General features: G+C 38.2%; 1 protein-coding gene across 6 annotated transcripts in view; it reads right to left on the bottom strand.

Moving 5' to 3' along the window:
- Positions 1-9,272: 9,272 nt before the first annotated feature.
- Positions 9,273-20,209, bottom strand: part of SLC39A12 (solute carrier family 39 member 12) — a 33,501-nt gene continuing 22,564 nt past the window's right edge. For 4 of the 6 annotated variants that reach the window (XM_068934635.1, XM_009673684.2, XM_009673682.2 and 1 more), the window contains 4 exons: positions 19,790-19,853; positions 16,348-16,506; positions 14,723-14,910; positions 9,273-9,743 (listed from right to left, as the gene is read on the bottom strand). In XM_068934635.1, the coding sequence (XP_068790736.1) occupies positions 9,615-9,743; positions 14,723-14,910; positions 16,348-16,506; positions 19,790-19,853 (540 nt within the window). In that variant the 3' untranslated portion in view covers positions 9,273-9,614. The remainder of the gene's footprint in view (positions 9,744-14,722; positions 14,911-16,347; positions 16,507-19,789; positions 19,854-20,209) is intronic. The other 2 variants (XM_009673685.2, XM_009673683.2) reach the window with 1 other exon arrangement.

Consider the following 20,209-nt stretch of genomic DNA (forward strand, 5'->3'; position numbering starts at 1 on the left):
TGTGTCTCAGCTGGGAAGCAGTAACTTCGGAAAAGGCTGATTAAAGAAGTACAGGAGATTCAATTACCTGCACTCTGGCATAAACTGGCTGGTGACTATCAGTGTTGGTATTTGCACCGTGCCATTTAAAGTTGTTTTTTTTTTTTTAAGTTGGAGCATGTTTTCTGTTACCAAGATAAAGAGTTTAGGAACGGGTTTTGTTCTAGTTATGCTTCCTTAGAACATAGAACATCCTTTCTGAGGTCCGTCTTGCCCTCTTGCTATCATTATAAAAACTCTGGAAAATGATCTTCTGATAAATTAGTTTCTCTGCACCAATACTGAGACTTAACACATAGTAAAGCTTATGTTGGTGGGAATGGATTGAGGGAAAGGAAGGGAAGGAAACAAGAAGATCCACTTCACTGTAAGTGAAGTGCATTGTAATTACTTCTAAAATACACAACTCCTTGAGAAGGAATCAAGGCCAAGGATAGAGGGTTAATTATGTACAATGCAACACAAGAATTTTCATGGCATATTAAAATATTATATGCTAGAATAGAATTTACAACAAATAGTCATGTGCTTTCTTAGGCCACCGTAATAATGCTAGGCAGCGCTATGCCAGACAGTCAGCTACTCTGTCGTCTAGACAAATGGCATATTCTTGCTAATTGCAAGTATAAAAAGCCAAATTAAAGTGGAGGTTTCTGGTAATAGGAAATGTTAGAAGATAGACTACACTCTTATAAGCATTTTTTCTCTCATTACTTGAGATGGAATTGAAATCTTGCACATGGTATTATACTGATTTCATCAACTATGAATATGTATTTTCCAAAATATATGGTTAGGAACATATGGATCATATTTTCAATGCATGTCTCAAGTTTAAGAGTTATTAAAAGTCATCTGTTTCGTAATATTTAAACTATTTCCAGTGTTGAAACTCTACTTCTCAGACACGATATTTTCCAGCAACATTTGCAGAGACTTGTGTGGGTTTTGTGTTTGCCAATGAGAATGAACTACAATGAGGAGAGGCTGGTTTGCTTTACATATTTGTCATTTCTTCTGGCATTTACACTATCACCTACAAGAGCTTTCTCCTTGGACACTTTCTTGTTCTGGCTTTCCTGGTATGTATCTGTTTTGCCCTATTTGTCTTGAAGTGGAAAGGGAGATTCTTTGCATTGGTGCAGAATGATGAATCACTATGCAATTTAGAATGTTTTGCCACTTGTATCTGTTTCTCTATCACATTACAAAAACAGCCTTACTGGCCATTGCATCTTTTCTTCTGCAGCCTTGTGCAAAATGCAGAAAAAATTATGATTAGTGAGGTCCTGGCGTATGACAGAATGATTCTAATACATACGGGTCTCCTCAGGTGGATAGTATTTGGGGGAATGAGTTGTCTTTGTGGCTCTGGCTCACTTGGATGTGTCACCTTTTCTGAATGCTCTTATGCTGTCCTATACTTACTAGATCACCAAATGCAGATTGCCCAGTTATGCCTTTCTGAACTTGATGATAATTACAACTGCTTGCTACTGCTGAACTGCTGTACCATGTATACAGATTACTTTCATGTGTACAATTCACATAGTGCAGTACTCATCCACTTTTGCATTGGGAAGGCAGCCACAAAGTAGGCGCGCTCCTCCTCTAGAGATGAACCTTTGCACAGTACTAAACCTTCGCATAGGCATATGAAGATGGTCTTTCAGGTCCTGAAATTAGGACACACACCCAGTTGCTTTCTCCACTAGCTGCTACTGATAAATCCACCCAAGACCACCAAGAAAACAGCAACCTACTTCAACACGGAATATAACAGAATGATTTTCTTGTGCTTGGGTATGATAGTAATAGTAGTGCCTTTCAGATGAAAAGAGATAGATTGCTGGTACCACAATATGGATGATAATCTCTCTTTCTGTGTGGTTATCATCAGTGAAATCTCCAAGAGTTTGTTGCCCTTTCTGAACTTCACAAGTCACAAATAGTTGCAACAGATTGCTCCAAAGTGAAGGAGAACAATAGGTAAGGCCCCTCATGTAAGACTATTTTATGGGACATGATATTTGCATAGTGCAGACTGGCAGGTTGCAGGACAAATGCTAGAAAATCCTTTCCATGAATGCCAAAAAGAGTTTGTGTGTGAGGTGGCATGCCTGTGGATGCCATATCTTGCATGCAATGATACTGACGCCTGGGATACTCTGAAAGAATTGTCAGGCCTGAGATATGGCTGCTGCTCACCTACCATGTACTCTGGTGAGGAAAGCCCAGGGAGCTACCTTACTGCCTTAACTACAATATTAGAGTCTGTAGAGAGAGAGCAGAATTTGACATGATGTTAATTTCAGAGTGGAATGTGTCATAATAATTGACCAGTCTATACCTTTAAACCCATCTTCTCTTGTGGTCTGTCAGGGACAGGCCAGGCTAGTTTCTGCTGATCCCTGAGAAAGAGATGAAGGATGGTGCCCAAGCCAGCCTCAGTAGGACAAAATGATGTCACGTACAGACATGCCTATAGTACTGGATGATTATTTGTAGTTGGTTGGTGTTATCTCAGGCCAAGATGCAGGTAGCTGCTAGACAGATTTAGATTGCCAGGTAATCTTGTGCTTTCTGGCACTATCAGGGCTGAGAGCCTGGGGAAGAGGGACTGCCATATCTAGCAGCCAAGCCTGAAAGGGATACAGTGCTCTGTTTGGGTGCCCTGTGATTACAACGTGGAGGTGGAGCAAGGCCTCCAGGCTTTGTCCTTTATTAATGAGACCTCCTATTAACATCATTAACGTAGGAGACCTTCTATTGTCATGGGAGGATCCTCTGCAGAGAAGTGACATTCCCTTGGGTCAGCCAAACTAATGGGGTACTGTGAATTGCACTACAGACGCCTGCACTCACTGGCTTATCAGTCAGATTGCTTTGATGAGATCCTTGATATGCAAAGCCAAGAAAACACAAACCATCTGACAGCCCTGAAGTGAGCTCCTTTAGGACAACACAGAGGAAGCCATAAAAACTTTGATCCCTTCCCTACAATTATTTAAGTGGTGCCCTAAAGTATAAGGGAGAATTAGGAAGGTCTCTTAATGAGAGCTCTGGAGTCACCCTGCCTGCTCTATCTCCTGTCAGCTCTGCAAAAGGAAGCAGCATCAGCCCTCTGGGATTCCTACACACCCATCCACCAGGATGTTGTTCTGCACTGCCGTCCATGTAAGCTTGGCAGTGACTTCAACACAATTAGGTCTCTATGCAGCACCTCCCATTGCTCTTGGCCTTATTATAAGAGACAAAAAAGGAAGAAGGCACTTCTTACATTCTCCCACGTGACACAGAGCAACAGCTCTGCATGTGGATTTTTTTGTTATTTTGGGGAGCAGGGAATGAAGGTGACTCCAGTAAAATAAATTACAGGACCTTTTGTTTCGATTAAAGCCATTGTGTAACTACTGCTTGTATTCTCTATAGTTACATTCCTAAGGCTACAATCACAATAGCAGGCAGGTTATTTTTAAGATGAGAGTAAGACTTCATGAAAGGCCACAGAAAAGCAATGAAAACTAACAACATCATTGATAAAATGTTGTTATAAAATTCTCATCCCTAATTCCCACTTTCATATAAATCGGTTGTTGATTTCTAGACACAGGCTAAAAATTTTTACAGTGAAATTATGCTTTCTCAAATGCAATTGCAAGGAGAAAGAAAACTAACACATAGACAATTATTAAGGACAGGTTGCAATATTAAAATTAACCATGTTTTCTTACATTAAAAAGGCATTTTTTTTGTCTCTGGAGAAATGCCACATTTATGTTTAAAGTGTAAAATATAGTACTGGAATAGATGGCAGTATTTAAAACATGCAGATGAGCTCCAGAAACTTTCTAAGGACATTAGGATAGCTGTCTGAAAAGAAAGTAATATTTATTTTAGGAATCACTGGGTAATGTGTAACATATACAAAAAAGAGAGGTACAAGGTCAGCCCTCTTATGCCTAGGAGCCCTTCTCATTTGGAATTGGAAGTATTTTTTATGAGGCCCTCTGCCATCTAACTTCCAGGAAAAAATATTGTAGCAAACAAATTCTTTCTTTCATTTTCTGTGTATGTATGAAAGTAAGATATTTTCTGTTTTTCATCTTAAGAGCTCCTGAAAACTGAGAATAGGTGAAAGAGAGAAATAATAAGCCTCTTCTTTCAGTAAAATTCATGTATCTATAGATTCACATATTTTCAGGTTTCAAAGGAACATTATGATTATCTAATCAGAACAGTCTGACAGGCTGTAAAACCTCACCAAGTAATCTCTCCATCAAGCACATAACATCTGTTTAAGCAATTGCATACCTCTTAGAAAGATATCCAGTCATGATTTAAAGGCTGCAAGTGATGAAGTTCTGCAGCCCTTACTCGGGATCTGACTCAATGAAAACGTTGGTATTTTCTGTTCTCTGTCTGTTAGGTTTAGAGGAACAGAAAGAACTCTCTGACTTTAAATAGAGTCTTGTTTTAAATCTATGTGAATAAACTACAGAATTTGGAACAAACAAAATGTGAGTGCATCATCAGAATACTTTTGTGCTACTTTTTTGTCTCTTTTAAGGACATAAAACCATATTCTGGCTTTTCAGAGATCATTGACAAAAAGATGAGTCCTGCAGATGGATCTGTTTGGATTTAAAGTGATTTAGTTTTCTATTTCAGTGACCTATAGAAATTGTTTCCAGCCCTTTGCATGATGCATTGCTCCTGAGGTGTAGTTTAGTCTTGTTTTACCTTCTGGTAGAGCTCCATCTTCAGTCTCTTTTTAGAGATACTAATGTCAAGAAAATTATAGCAGAGGCGCCATCTTCAAGTAGTGAGATAAGTTCTCTCACAGCTACCATAAGAATTTAAACTTTTGGATGCTTATGAGACTTCAGGTATTCAGACTTAACACTAATTCAAAATGGTGATCGAATTGCTCACTTACTGACAGATATCACAAAATCATACGATCTCTGTGACAGAAATAAGGACTAACTGGCATTCTGATTTGTACAGATGGTGGAAGGTGGATAAATAAATATACTTGTTTGTTAAATGTTATCAGGAAACCTGACATAAGCATATAGCCCAAAAAAAGGCATTTTCTAAACAGATGCAGGTACAATATGCTCACAAATCATGCCAGGACGTGAATCTATGCTCCTATGCAACATTAAACAACATACAATCAGAAATACTCTTGCTCTGTGTCACACACATTGACAAATGGTAGAAAAATATTTCAAAATACAATAATATTGCCAAAGTGTGATCATATTGGTAACCTTATTTTCTCTGGTAGTGAACATTAAACATATAAAAACATTCAAACAAAAGTAGCTCTGCTCTTTGAAACAATAAATGTTTCCGATATTCATTTGCACCCTCTGATACAAAAATAGATTTTGCTTACGTCCAGTGGTGTCCTGCTATAGCTGGAATTGACTGTCACAGCTGAAGGTCATGAAGTGACTCAGTGCCAATACAAATAGATGAAATATGAAAAAGCCACTTTCAAAAAATCTTACCTTACTAAAAGAAAGCACTAACTCCTGAAAAATGTAAACTCAGAACAGAGGAGTATCAGCCATGGCTTCGCAGATAACAAGGCATCTTTCAAAGTTAAACCAACAGAAAAAGCAGTCATAATATTTGCGCACCTAAATAAAACAGGCTAGGATTCCACTCTGGGACTTGAAACAGCTCAGTTCATTTCCCTAGTCAGATAAAGGCTTTCTGTGTGACCCTGGATAAATTTTTGGGGACAAGGTTTTTGAAAGTATGTAAATGCCTAGACATACATTTAATGCTTATTGGGATACTTGGTACAGATTCTCATAACTAACAGGCATTGAAAATTGGTATATATTTACCTTTAAAATATCTTTCTTTACATATTTTTTTTTCCAAGGATAGTCTGTGGAAGACTAGGGGTCCAAAAGTGCATGAATCTGAGCTAGTGTAATCAACAAAATTCATAATTATTTTTATTTTAAATTGTGATGGTAAGGTAGTATGATGCCAGTGGAACATCTGAGAACTGACAGTGCTCTAGTAGAGTAATCTCTGTTCTCCTCTGTAATATGAGAGTCATTTTACCTTCAGTAGTAGCTGCTAAAATAAACACATGAAATGTTGTGAGACAGTCAGATAGTAGGGCAATGTAGACATATTTCAGGCTTGTTTTAGACAAGGAAGAAAAGTATACATCTGTCTGCAGAAGGAATACATATTTTTTCTGTAACTCGCTTTCCCTGTTTCAGCAGTTCATCAGAGGAGGGAGATAAATATTTCTACATTGAAAGGACCCATCTTAATTCACATATTAAAAAAAATGGATGGGGAAGGATTTCTTATGCTAAACATTGCAGCATCTAAACAATAGAAACTGCACAGCTGAGTGTTGCTCAGTACCTCCTGGAAGTTGCTTAGCACCTTAGAATTAGGACAGAATTGGTATATTTGTTTCAAGTTTGATTCTGCAATACTAACTTGAGACATCTTTAACTTAAGCAGAATTCTCCTGAAATCAGGAGGGCTAATTATATAGAAATCTCTCAAGTTAGAAGGAGTTACAGGGAGGCTGTAAGGGATGCCAGCTATGTGCATTTTGGACAATTGAAATAGTTCTTTCTCGATGCATACGGTGTTTGTATGAACAAGCTAACTGTTAACTGGAAGGCATTCTTAAGTACTTAGTGGTGTTTATTAAACATGGTGGTTCAAAAGCAATATTGGCTCAAGGAATGCCTTAACTTGAGGAAGCTGGAAGGAGTCTTGGGGAAAAATTACTTCAAATGTATTTCACAGAATCACAGAATGGCCAAGGTTGGAAGGGACCTCTGAAAATCATCTAGTCCAACTGCCCTGCTCAACCAGGGTCATCTAGAACACGCTGCACAGGATCACGTCCTGGCGGGTTTTGAATATCTCCAGGGAAGGAGATGCTACCACCTCTCTAGGTAACCTGTTCCAGGACTCAGTCACCCTCACAGTAAAGTTTCTCCTCGTGTTCAGATGGAACTTCTGTGTTTCAGTTTGTGCCAGTTGCCTCTTGTCCTGTCACTGGGCACCATGGAGAAGAGTCTAGCCCCATCCTCTTGACATTCTCCTTTCAGATACTTGTATACATTGATCAGAATCCCCTCTCAGTCTTCTCTTCTCCAGTGAACAGGCCCAGCTCTCTCAGCCTTTCCTCATATGAGACATGCTCCAGTCCTCTAATCATCTTTGCAGCCCTCAGCTGGACTCTCTCCAGCAGTGCCATGTCTCTCTTGTACCGGGGATGGACACAGTACTCCAGATGTGGCCTCGCCAGGGCTGAGTAGAGGGAGAGGATCACCTCCCTCCACCCGTTGGCAACACTCTGCCTAATGCACCCCAGGATCCCCTTGGCCTTCTTGGCCACAAGGGCACACTGCTGGCTCATGCTTAACTTGTTGTCCACCAGGACTCCCAGGTCCTTCTCCGCAGAGCTGCTTTCCAGCAGGTCAACCCCCAGCCTGTACTGGTGCATGGGGTTATTCCTCCCTAGGGGCAGGACCCTGCACTTGCCCTTGTTGAACTTCGTGAGGTTCCTCTCTGCCCAACTCTCCAACCTGTCCAGAGGTTCTTCTGAAAGGCAGCACAACCCTCTGCTGCATCAGCCACTCCTCCCAGTTTAATACCATCAGCAAACTTGCTGAGGGTGCACTCTGTGCCTTCATGCAGGTCACTGATGAATAAGTTGAACAAGACTGGACCCGGGACTGACCCCTGGGGGACACGGCTAGCTACAGGCCTCCAACTAGACTCTGTGCCATTCACCACAGTCCTCTGAGCTCGGCCATCCAGCCAGTTCTCAATCCACCTCACCATCCTCTCATCCAGCCCGCACTTCCTGAGCTTACCTATGGGATGTGATGGGACACAGTGTCAAAAGCCTTGCTGAAGTCCAGGTAGACAACAGCCACTGCTCTCCCCTCATCTACCCAGCCAGTCACTCCATCATAGAAGGCTATCAGGTTGGTCAAGCATGATTTCCCTTTGGTGAATCCATGCTGACTACTCCTGATCACCTTCTTGTCTTCCATATGTTTAGTGATGACCTCCGGGATGACCTTCCACATGCTTTGAGATGGCATCCAGGGTGAGCTGTTCCATCACCTTTCGAGGGATGAAGGTGAGGCTGACAGGCCTGTAGTTGCCAGGCTCCTCCTTCTTGCCCTTTTGGAAGACTGGGGTGACGCTGGCTTTCTTCTAGTCCTCAGGCACCTCTCCTGATCCCCAGGACCTTTCCAAGATGATGCAGAGTGGCCTAGCAATAACATCCGCCAGCTCCCTCAGCACTCGGGGGTGCATCCCATCGGGATCCATGGGTTTGTGGATGTCAAGTCTGGACAAAAGATCTCTAACCCAATCCTCTTCCACCAAGGGAGAGTCTTCCTTTCTCCAAACTTTCCCCCTGGTCCCCAGGGTCTGGGATTCCTGAGGGCTGGCCTTAGCAGTGAAGACTGAAGCAAAGGCAGCATTCAATAACTCTGCCTTCTCTGTATCCTTCGTTACCAGGGCACCCACCCCATTCAGCAGCGGGCCCACATTTTCCCTAGTCTTCCTTTTACTATTCATGCATTTGAAGAAGGCCTTCTTGTTGTCCTTGATATCCCTTGCCAGTTTTAATTCCAAATGGGCTTTCGCCTTCCTTGTCCCATTCCTGTATATTGGGAGGAATTGCTATATTCCTCCCAAGTGATCTATCTCTGCTTCCACCTCCTGCGCCCTTCCAGCTTATGTTTGAGTTTTGCCAGGAGCTCCTTGTTCATCCATTTCTTATAATCTTGTATAAGCATTTACTGTGAACTACTGTCAGAGGTGGGATAATGCATAATGCAAACTTTTGGATGACTAAGTATGACAGTTACTATGATACAATGCTCGATTGTCACAGATTCCATCATATATATGAGAAAATATGTTAAAGTCAGAAAAGGATATTCTGATATTTCTAAACTGTTTAAGCCATCCCAACTTTAAAATTTATGCTTGCCTATTACAATGTACCAGCAAGATATGAGCCCCATTATATTGGCAAAGTATATAGTGCAGATTATATTATAATACAATTTGCTGTATGCAATGTAACAGTTTAGTTTTGCTGTACTTTTTAGTTTATATTTATTACCACTCATATTTATTCTTTGTATGAGAAGGCAACAAACTTTTCTGCTTCAAACTATTCAACTATGTTCAGTTCAGTTGAATTATTGCATGTAAAAGTGTTTTATTATTCTCTTCAGTCAGACTGCTGGAGATCAGGTAGAGCATTCAACTAGAACAGTCTCAATAAAAACTAATCAAAAGCTGCTGTGAGTATGAGTATCGGATTTGGTATACTCAGTAACAAAACATAATTCTAAATATTCATATTTTAAAAAATTACAAAATCTGAACAATAAGTTAATAAAGTGAAATAGTTATCTACTATGTTTCAGATATAAAAATCCCATCAACTTAGTTTATATATCACTATAGCAGACATGAGAAAATTGTGAATAATGCTATCCATTGTCATAACTGGTACTTCAAGATTTCCAACAGAAAATTTAGATTTTGATTTTCTGTTCATATATAGCCAAAAGTAAGAGGCAAAGCCAACCTAATAGTAATCCAAGGTTCTGTAGGAGAAACATCAGCCAGGGTCGCTGTGTCTGAACATGAGTCATTTCAGGAAGCTAAAAAAAGAATAAGACACCAGAATGAGAGCCAGATATATTCTTCTCTGGGAAAAAAGTCTTATGGGAAAACAAGACAAACTTCATTAAAAAAAAGCCTTTCAAAATCCTGGGTTTCTGAATATAGCTATTAATCCATAGCATGTTCTGTTCATTATAACATCACAAATCTTGACAGTGAAATATTTAAATTAATCAAATTCTACCCATTTTGTCTCTTTTACCAGCACTGACAAGAATTATAAATGAGAATCCAAAATTTGTTAACCTCTCAATAGTTTTTACTACTTTTATACTGCTGAATGTAAGGAAATGCTATTTAGTAAAATTAGTGATTCCCTTTTGTGGGAATAAACTAGTTTGAGTTATTTTCCTTCTGTACTATATATAGGGTCAATCCTGCTCTCAGTGATATAATTGGCAACACTCCTATTTACTTGGGCTTTAATAAGCACATAAGTAGAAAACAGAATTTCTTAAATATACTTGAAAAAATTACCTTTAATAGTTTTCTCTGTAAGTTTTAAATCAAGAAAAGGAACACCAGCTGTTTGTAATCATATAAAAAGCTACTTACGTGTTGATCTTCCACCCTGCATGATCTCTTTTATCAACATTTTAAACAAAATGCATGTCTTAACAGACCCTAGGAAAATAATGCTTCAGGCTCAGACTCTCTTAGTCTTTATGCTTGATGGATTATAGACAACAGAGGAGATACTCGTGACTGCTAGTATAGTCGCATCAATTTTGAAAATAAATATAGAGTCATGGCCTTGTACTGAGTTTTATTTTTTTATCTACTTGTTGTGAACTTCAAAACATGATAAAATATTTAAAAGTTGTAGTGAGTAGTCCTGGCACTCTCCCATCACGTTGCCTTCCTGCTTCACTCACAGCCTGCACTTGAATGAATCTACTTCCCCCTGCTCTTTACAACCTCCTTACAGAAGCTGTAACAACATTAGCCACTGGGAGACAGTGGAGTGGTGTTGAGGAAGTAGTCTAATGGCGTATGTTTTTATCTGTTTGCTATCCTTGTCCATCCTTCTGTCAGAGTCGGGCCTCCGGATCTGCTTTTTTTTTTCTGAAAGTTGATACGGGCCCAAATGAAAACTCTGTAGTGAAAAAACTGTCTCTAGTTTACTCTAATTTAAAGTTACGGTGGAAAAAAACTGAAAACGTGCAACCTCCAAAATCCTAGATCTTTGCAATAGCTAAGCAGTGGTTTAAATTATCGTACAATTTGCATCTTAGAAACCTATGTAGCTAGATTTAATCTATATTTAAGGCTCAACAGAAACATTTAAATCTAAAGCAAGCATAAACACCTCAAAGTTCTGATGTAAATCAAAATTTGAACTGACAACATTGCATGTTCTGTGTATGTGGTTCCTATTTTGTATTTAAGTAAAAACTGTTAATTATGACCTAGGCCTGAATCCAGGATTCCAGTCTCGACCTTTAGTCTTTCTAATTTACCCTTGTAATCATTCTATTTTATCCTCTTCCCCAGGGCATAGACAAACACGTTCACTAAAGAAGTACAATAGGAAACATTTTTCCCCTCTCATTGCAAAAACTAGTATTTTCTCTTAGCCAGTGTCAATACCTATTTATGAGATATACATATGCACAACAGGTTGCTAAGAAAGTGTATGTTTTAAAAAAGGAGTTCCTAACAGCTAGTATCACTCCTATGTCCGATGCAGATCTCTGCTCCCTCCACCTAATATATGTGCATATCATAAAGTGCACAGATCACTTTGATAGTTTTACCTGTTGTGGCATCCCTGCTTATCTCTGAAAATAAAAGCTGATTGCTGACACAGTATCAGCCATGAATCCCCAAAGGCTGGTGAAATTGGTTGTACACAGATGTGTGTGGCACATCAGAGTAATGCTGTCTGCTTGGGAAGCATAAGCATAATCACGTGGCAGATGCATAGCACCTCACAGAAGAAGGGAATATAGCACTATATCCAAGGTGTTGAACACTATCACACTTGCTAATGCTTGAATTATGTTGGAGGCAAAAAGTTACTGTTGATTGAGGGGCTACCGTATACTCACTGCTGCTCATGAGCACACAGAAGGCATGAATAAAGAGCACTGTGGGGAAAGAGGGCATCAGAGGACGCTTAATTATGTGCTAGCTGAACAAGAGTTCTGCTAGTCTGGGCCATATATAGCATGACTGCTAGGGCACAATAGCACAATAAGCCATAAGCTACCCCTTTTTCTCCAAAATCAGAAGTATTTTTGAGGTTAGTCAGAGAAAAATTCAGTTAGGTGCCTTAAGGCGTGGTTCGTTAGTTTATATTTCTTGGATGACTCTTTTCTTTTTCTTCCTAAATTAGATAATAAGTCTAATTTCTTGCTAAATTATACAGTAAGTCTTTTTGGTCAGGAACTATATAAATCATTTGTATAATCACTCAGAATCAATGACCCAGTCTTTAGGTTTTAATACAATGCATGTGATTTTATAAATATTAATCCATAATGATTACTACATAGATACTCATTTAAGAGGCCAATTAAGAATTTGCAAGATTGCTCCTTTTGGGTGCTGGAAAAGATGACATGTTTTGTCAAAGAAACAACTGATTAGAGTGATTTGCTCTGTTCCTTTCCATACATTGGCTTCTTAGTTTCGATTCAGATTAATTAATGAATGTGTTCATATTGGAAATATTATTAAAGACAAGGTATATTATTAAAGAAAAGTTCTTTAGAAATAGTCCAAATAATTATATTTATAGCTAATAAAACTCTTCTCATTCTGAACAGAGGTCATGCACAGAAAAACCTCACTATACTGCTCGTGAAAAGCTGTGCTTAACAGGATTTAATACTGGTTAAACAATAACTAAAGCTACAATATGACGGATGCTTACTCATATGCATCTCATGAAGCCACTAAACAATTTACACTGCAGTATTACACGTGTGCATACACATTTGCAAGACAATATACTCCTCCCTTCCACCCTCCCCCCCAATTAGTGGGAAGATGAAAATTTGCTGAATTCCTTGGTGAAAAATGATAATGGCTATGAATCATTTTATCCTTTGTCCTTCTCCTTAGATCTTTAAAATTATTAGCCTACTCTGCTTGTTAATGGAGCTAGAGTGCCATTTTTAGAAACCGAAGAACTTTAATTAACCACAGACGTAGTTCTGTGCAACTTTTTTGTAGACCATTGACAGCAACACTGATTACTACTGGTTGCAGATGAAAATACAGCAGAGAACAGAAATCACTTCTGTGCAGAAAGCTGAAAAAAATATAGCTGATTTTCTTTTAGATGTACTATATAAGTGTATGAAATTTCTCAGATCTAGAGATTCCTACAGTGTTATGTGAATACTTCTGAAATAATGTATGCCTGTGATAGTCAATGCTGGCATTTTTGACAGACACAGGCAAGCAACACAACAGCAGTTCTTTTGACAAAATGCAGAGAAAGGATGATTGCAATCCCCATTGTTAGTAAGGGGGAGATGAGAGAGATAAAATCCTTCCCTCTTTATCCCCCCTTCTTTCTCATTCTCATGTCAAGATCAAGAGCAAGGTCACGGTGAGGTACTGAAGACAAGAAAAAATGTATGTGTCCATCTCTGCCTAGCACTATATCTTCTCTTGGACTTTACAGATGGTACCTTTCTTTGAAAAACTAGTGAGAAGCATGACATTGTTCTGGCAGCTTGTGAATCCCTAATGGATCCTACATGGAAGCAAAAGATAGGCCTAAATCCTTCTTAGCTGACTCAATAAATCCATGCCTATTGAGTAGGTACTCAGCCTCACTTCCACATTTCTCTGCATCAGAACAAGATCAGGACTGCTGACACATCCAAAATCCTTAGGCAGTTCCTCACAAGCTCTGAGGAGCAATGTATGTTCGCTTTACTTTTGTTACATTAGTAAAAGCAGACTAAAATACATCCAAGGTCTAAGGTCCATTGCTACAAGTAGATTTTAAAATAGGCTATAATATTGGCATGGCATATCAGATTTCAAGCATTATGCTTGAACCTGGTAAATGATATTAAAGGCATGAGATGGGGGGTTGTAGTGAACAAAACAGAAACACAGCCAGGCTTGGGAAAAACATAGTAATAATTTATGAAGAGACAGAACTATTTTTTTCCCCTTTGGATCTAATGACTCAAAAAATTCTATCTCTGTTCAGAAGCTTGCAAGCAACTTAATATTACTATATATTGTAAAGTTAAAGAGCCATGTGACACTTAAAATTTGAATAAGCTGGCAAAGTAATTAACTTTTGCATTGCTAAGAGCACAGCAGTTAGCCATCTCTTCAATAAATCATGTGGCCTGAAGCTTCTGCGTGAATTATGATTCAGTCAAATTCTTCCACAATCCTTAGGCCTTTCTCTTAATCTATATCTTTGCATTTTATTTTTCTGAATGTTAGATCATTGCTATTGATCTGGAAGTATGAAAAATGATGGGCCAACATCGAAAAGTTGAGATGATCTGGTGGGTTTTGAATTGCCTGTGAACACATCCAAACCTCTCTGAGACAGAAAGGCTGGCTAGAAAGAGCACAGGATAAGCATTTTGTATTTTAGTTCAGAAACAGCAAATTCTTATTGAAACAATGGATGAAAAATATATTAAAAATATAGGATAGAAAGGAAAAAAATAACCAAGCTCTTCAAGATTTAAAAACCCTGCAGTCCTTACCTTATCCTAAGTAACTCTTCCAGGCCTATATTAGCTTCTTTATAGCCCTTATTTCACCTTTTATTACTAATTATACCTGTTATGGCAGTGACATCAAACAAAAACAGATTCCCATTGTTCAGAAAGCACTGTACAGATGCAGAGCAGAAAATAGGCCTGTTCCAAGAAACCTATAAACTCCTTTTTCCTCCAAACACTCATTTGTGATGTTGCTAGATTAAAAGGAAAATGAGGAAAATGTAACAGTAGACTGACTTTCTCACCATTTCTGCTAAAGATAAATACAAGAACATTCCAGCTGTAACAGTAAAAATCCAGTTTTGAATGCATGGGTCAGCTGATACAGAAAGGCCAATATAAAGCCCTAGGAAGGCAGTTAGTGCGCTTATAAAATTCATCAAAACTGCAGTCTTCGTGGGGAGCCCTGTACTTAGCAGCACAGCAAAATCGCCTAGATAGAGAAAAAGAAGACAGAAAATTTATTATTCATCTGATAAACATATTTTGAAAATTCCTTGGTAATAAAACTTGAAGGAAAGATATGCACAAAGAAGATAGTGAATGCTGGAGGACTGCCCTTAGATTTCTGTAGAATTTGTTATAAACACATGCTGTGTGCAAAAAAGAAAAATGCATATCCACTTGTATTTGTTTAGCTGTTCCTAAAGATAGCATACAGTATACAGGAGTGGCTTTCTGTTAGTTCTCGATGTTCTGTGACATTTCCAACTTGGATACATGCAAACGTGAGGTCACATGCTTTCCCAGAGTTTCTAAATCTTTCTTGATTGGGAACTTGCCAGTTAAAATCATGTGAGTATATTCACAACATGGTCTTTGACTGTTTTACAGGTGCTGCAAAGCAGAAAAACCTTTGCTGGTCTGATTCCAGTTTGAAAGTTTAATTCCACTTATTTCAGACATAATTAACTTTGGCAAATAACAGATCAGAATCCTATCACAGAAGATTTTTCTTCTAAAATAAACATTTCATGGCAAGCCTAGAGCAAAAGCTTTTTAAAATTCTTCTCTATGAGCATGGACATTTATTGCTGTGCTTCCTATGCCACTTGGACATGGGGGCACCACTGCACGAGAGTTAAGTAGGTCTGTCTTTGGAGTTAGCTGTTCAGTATTTTGGTAATTTCTTTTCCATACAAACATGAAATCTGCCAGTTTTGTAAGAATTCCCCATTCTACCTTTTCATTTGGGGAAGTTTTCTATACAGATAGCATATAAATTAAACCAGTCATTTAAGAAAGGAAACCAGAATCCACATTTCTCATTTCAGACTTGCTGGCATATGCGTGTTCATCAACACAATGTCAGGAACAACTGCAGACATACTGAAAGATTTACGACAAGGAGATAATGGAGGAAAAAATGTTCAATGGAACTATCTTGCTGTCTCACCCGCTAATACCATGATTCATATATCTTCTTTTATTATCTTCTTATTCCTGATTAGTAGCAGGAATGAGGGTATTATGAGGAATACATTGTTAAATGGCTCTGCTGCATATTAAAACTCTCGGATAACCCATTGTGCCAGATCTACACACTTTGTACACGTGGCTCTTGCCCTCAGCTCACCTATTTTTTGTGTCTGTACACACGAGAATAAGAGACCACTGTGACCTGACAGCATTCATGCCTGAAGAAGGTAAGATGGGATGGCAACCAATAATTAAGGTAGGAATTTCCCATTTTTTTGTGAAAAGAAAAGAGAATTTCCTACCCTCTTCATATGATCCATGTCATGCATTATGCTATAGTTTGTGATGCTAGAGTGCAAAGAATTCCTACTAAGGTCATAAAGGAAAGAATTCTTTGTGAAATTTGGAATTACAAAGCCAATTAGGGAAAATATGCATACATATTTCTTACCCATTTCATGAGGAATTTCATGGCATAAAATAGCAACAGTCGTTGTCACACCTGTTTCTGTTGAGGATGAAAATGCTGCTCCTATTACCAAGCCATCAGCAAAATTGTGAAGACTATCACCCACCAGAACCATTATTGCTAACAAGCTAATTCTCTTACCTGTGAAACAAACAAACAAACAAACAAACAAGCCCCAGTGTTACAACAGGAACAGTTACCGTAATTTTTGCTTTTATAAATGACTTGTTTTTTTCAGTAAATTTACAGATAATACTATGAAAAGCCACAATAATCAGAAGACAATAGCATCTTACTGTTTTGTCCTTATTACGCTGCCTTCAATACACTTGACAGCAAAAGATAGGTTGCAGAATAATTCAGAGATGCAAATACCAGGAAGTAGCTTCCTTTGGGCCTTCTTTACTAAGTCGACTATTTAAACAAAAAGTTAGAGTTTGGTTTGAGTCCAATCTCATGATGTGCCCTAAGAGTTTCCCATTAATCCTTCTTTGGCTGCTGAAACTCACATAAGTTTTCCAATGTCTCAGATTTTTTTTTTCCTTACAAGGTGGGAATTTTTCCGCCATCACTCACAGAATTGCACAGCTCTAATAAAGAGTAATGTTTAGTTTTATGCAGCTGATCATCTTAATACTGTAAGGTATTTTAATACTGAGCAATATTTTCAGGGTCTGAAAATATAACAGGCTGCCCTACACTGTACTTTAGTCCATCCATTTTATCCACACTCATTATCATACAAGCAGGACCTCCTACATGCCACCCAGGAAACTCAGCCAGTTCCTCTCTATCCAGCATGGAGAGAACATGTTGCAAAAGGCTGGTTTTATGCCTAAAGAAGCAGGGTCAAGATTTGGGCCCCAGGCATCCTGACTCTTGTTGACCCCCTATGGACACAGCGTGACAATCCAAGGAGCTAATGTGGAGCTGCACAGAGTATTGTTATTATAAGGTTTTACTTCAGTAACATTTTTCCAGAGAAGACTGTTTTATAGTGATGGGGGAGATGTTTTTCTTACATAAACTGTCTAGAGCTGAAGCCTTCAGACTATTATAAAAAAAACACACAGCACATAAAAGCCTAACAACTGTATTCAGAAAATCCTCCCCAGTTGCCTGGGAGCTCTGCGGGTTCAGAAATATTGGCAGGCTTGTTAGATTTTCCTGCCAGCTTACAGAGTCAGACATGGATGTCCCCAGCCTGCACAGCTCTTTCTAAATACTATGGGCAGTTTATAATCAATAGTGCAGTGCCTGAGTTACATAGAGATAACGGATTGCTCCACTGCATTAGGTTTGTGATTTGCAATAGGCACTGGTGAGGATGAAATCATGGCTTGCCCTGAGGTATTATTAGGGTGTTATATTCAAGTATCTGATTGTTGAAAAAAATGTGGCATAATCATTCCAAACTGTTATGTATAATGTAACATAATGTCAGGTCAACATTAGGGGGCATTTTCAAATGTATGCTTTGTGAACTTACTCGATTGAAAGTTAAGAAGATGCATTTATAAACAAATCTGAATGCTTTTCTTCATTTATTTTCAGCATATTTTAAAGTCAAGCTTTGTTACTAGCAACATTATATTGCTGCAACTGCAACTATTAATTGACTGCCTTAAATATTTCTACAAAGCGTCTTCTTCTTAAACAATCCCACACTCATTTTGACAATTTTAGTGGATGCTCTGCTTAAACAGGGGATTGGATCTTAGAACAGATTCTATTCCCTAATTTTTCATAAAGCTAATGAGCGTAGGATTCCCATCATAGATTATGATTTTTAAGCTCTGAATAACAGGGTTTAAGCAAACATTTACCCATAAATAGAGCCTTTAAAAAATGTTTTCACTACTCATAGAGCAAAAATATTTCCGGTTAACATAATGTGTCACTGAGAATATAAAATGCTGCTCTTTGATCTTTTGAAATACTGATAGAAAAGCAAATGTAGATATACCAGAAAGAAAGGGCCAGTGGAGAGGTCTTTTTCTTCTGGTAGCTTTTTGCTTTTTGAGTTTCTCATTGGCTACCTAAGGTGACTGACTGATCTTCCAGTCCTACTTGACATGCCTTTATAGAGAAGTCTGGCATTTCTGAGGATTTCAAACTTTCATTTTAGGGTTGTAGAGCTATCCTGTTTTAGGAACAACTACCTAAATTTTAGCTCAGTATCAAGGTACCCAGGCATGTTAATGCATTTAGTTCTTAGTAAAAACTGTAATCATACAAAAACTTTTGAAAATGTGTATTCTCAAACAACAAAACAAAACAAAAATACCCTCACTATAACAATTTCACTCAGAGCTTTCTAATATAGAGGCAGAACTGAGCTATTACCAAAAAATGGAACCAACCAAACAATATTACTAAGAAACTATCCCAAATTTAGTTATACTCCATTTGGAGCAAATAACTTAGAGATCATTAGAAACATATTTATGCTTAGTAGGTATTGATGACTGAATGGAATGGAAACATGTAGAGAGGGAGTAGACAGTCACGCTGAAACTGGCACAGGATTGTGAACTGAATGGAAAGGTGAGACTCAAGAAATAGAAATCCAGTTTTCAAAAAGTGAAGTTCATGCCTCAAAATGAAATCCATAGAAACAGAGAAGAACGTTAAAAAGTTGTAAGAAGACAATGACATTGTTAAGTAACTTGAGCTCATGACCTGTGATCACAGATCACAAAATAAAGGGGAGTAGATTACAGCACATAAATTGATTTCAATTAAAATGTCATTCCCTCGGCTGAATAACTACAGCTCTACTAAGTTCAACAAGGTCACATAGGTACAGTGAAAGACAGAGTTTGGTTTATGCTCTATTTTCCCATTTCTTCAAGTACGCAGCAGCAAAACAGAGTAGATAGATAGATAATAATTCCTTCAAAGCCCTCTGAAGAAAACAGTTTATTCTAAAACTGAGCACCATCAAGAGCCCAGAATTCCATACATGTAATAAATCATTACAAGTTTGAAAAAGCTATTGCTTTACCATGTAAGAGAAGAAAGAAGCAGAATTATATTAGTATAGTGAGCCAAAAAAAGAAAAAAAACAATAATTTCACTACCTTCAGAAATAAAGGCCCAAGCAAAGTTTACAACTATAAGAATCTGTTTTGCATTAAATTTTGAATGTTTCTCTTTAAGCAAAAGCTTTAGAAAAATAGTTTTCAACAGTGAGTAAACAAGCACTGAAGCATGGACAGTATAAGATTAATGAACTTTACAATTACAGGGTTGGCAGCTGGAAAGGTCTTTAAGCAGAGATTTAATTATGTAGCCAAGCACCATCAGATGTGGTGATGTAGCACATAGCAAACACAGAGCTAAGCCAGCTTCACACTTTCAATTCCATCTTAGGTCTTAAGGCTTTTTCTGTTACTTGTTTAGTTTTTTTATTTATACTAACTTTTTTTGCTGATCGCCTTATTGTCTGGAGGAACTTCAGCAGACTCAGAATCTTCTGGGCTTCTCTAATTAAAAGGAAAGATAGTGTATCAGTGTTAAGGTGCTCTTCCAGCTGCTGCTATAATAGAGGAAAACATCAAAAAAGTTCATGCTTTTTAAAATAAAGTTAGTTGTGTCTATCTGCAAATATATGATTAGGTTTATTTATTAAGCACTGTCAGTGTGATTGGTGCTGCAGAAACACGTTAAAAGAAGAAACCTCCCTTGCCCAGAAGAGGTTACAGTCTAACTCAGGTAGGAAGAAAGGCATTCATAAGTGTTATCATACCCCAGGAAAATCATGTTTCTGCTTGAATACACAAAAACCAGAGCCAAATGCTGGACTAAAAAGGACATGATAATTCAGACGCTCTCTCTCAAT

The sequence above is a fragment of the Struthio camelus genome, chromosome 2 (assembly GCF_040807025.1).
Source record: "Struthio camelus isolate bStrCam1 chromosome 2, bStrCam1.hap1, whole genome shotgun sequence".
Taxonomy (NCBI): domain Eukaryota; kingdom Metazoa; phylum Chordata; class Aves; order Struthioniformes; family Struthionidae; genus Struthio; species Struthio camelus.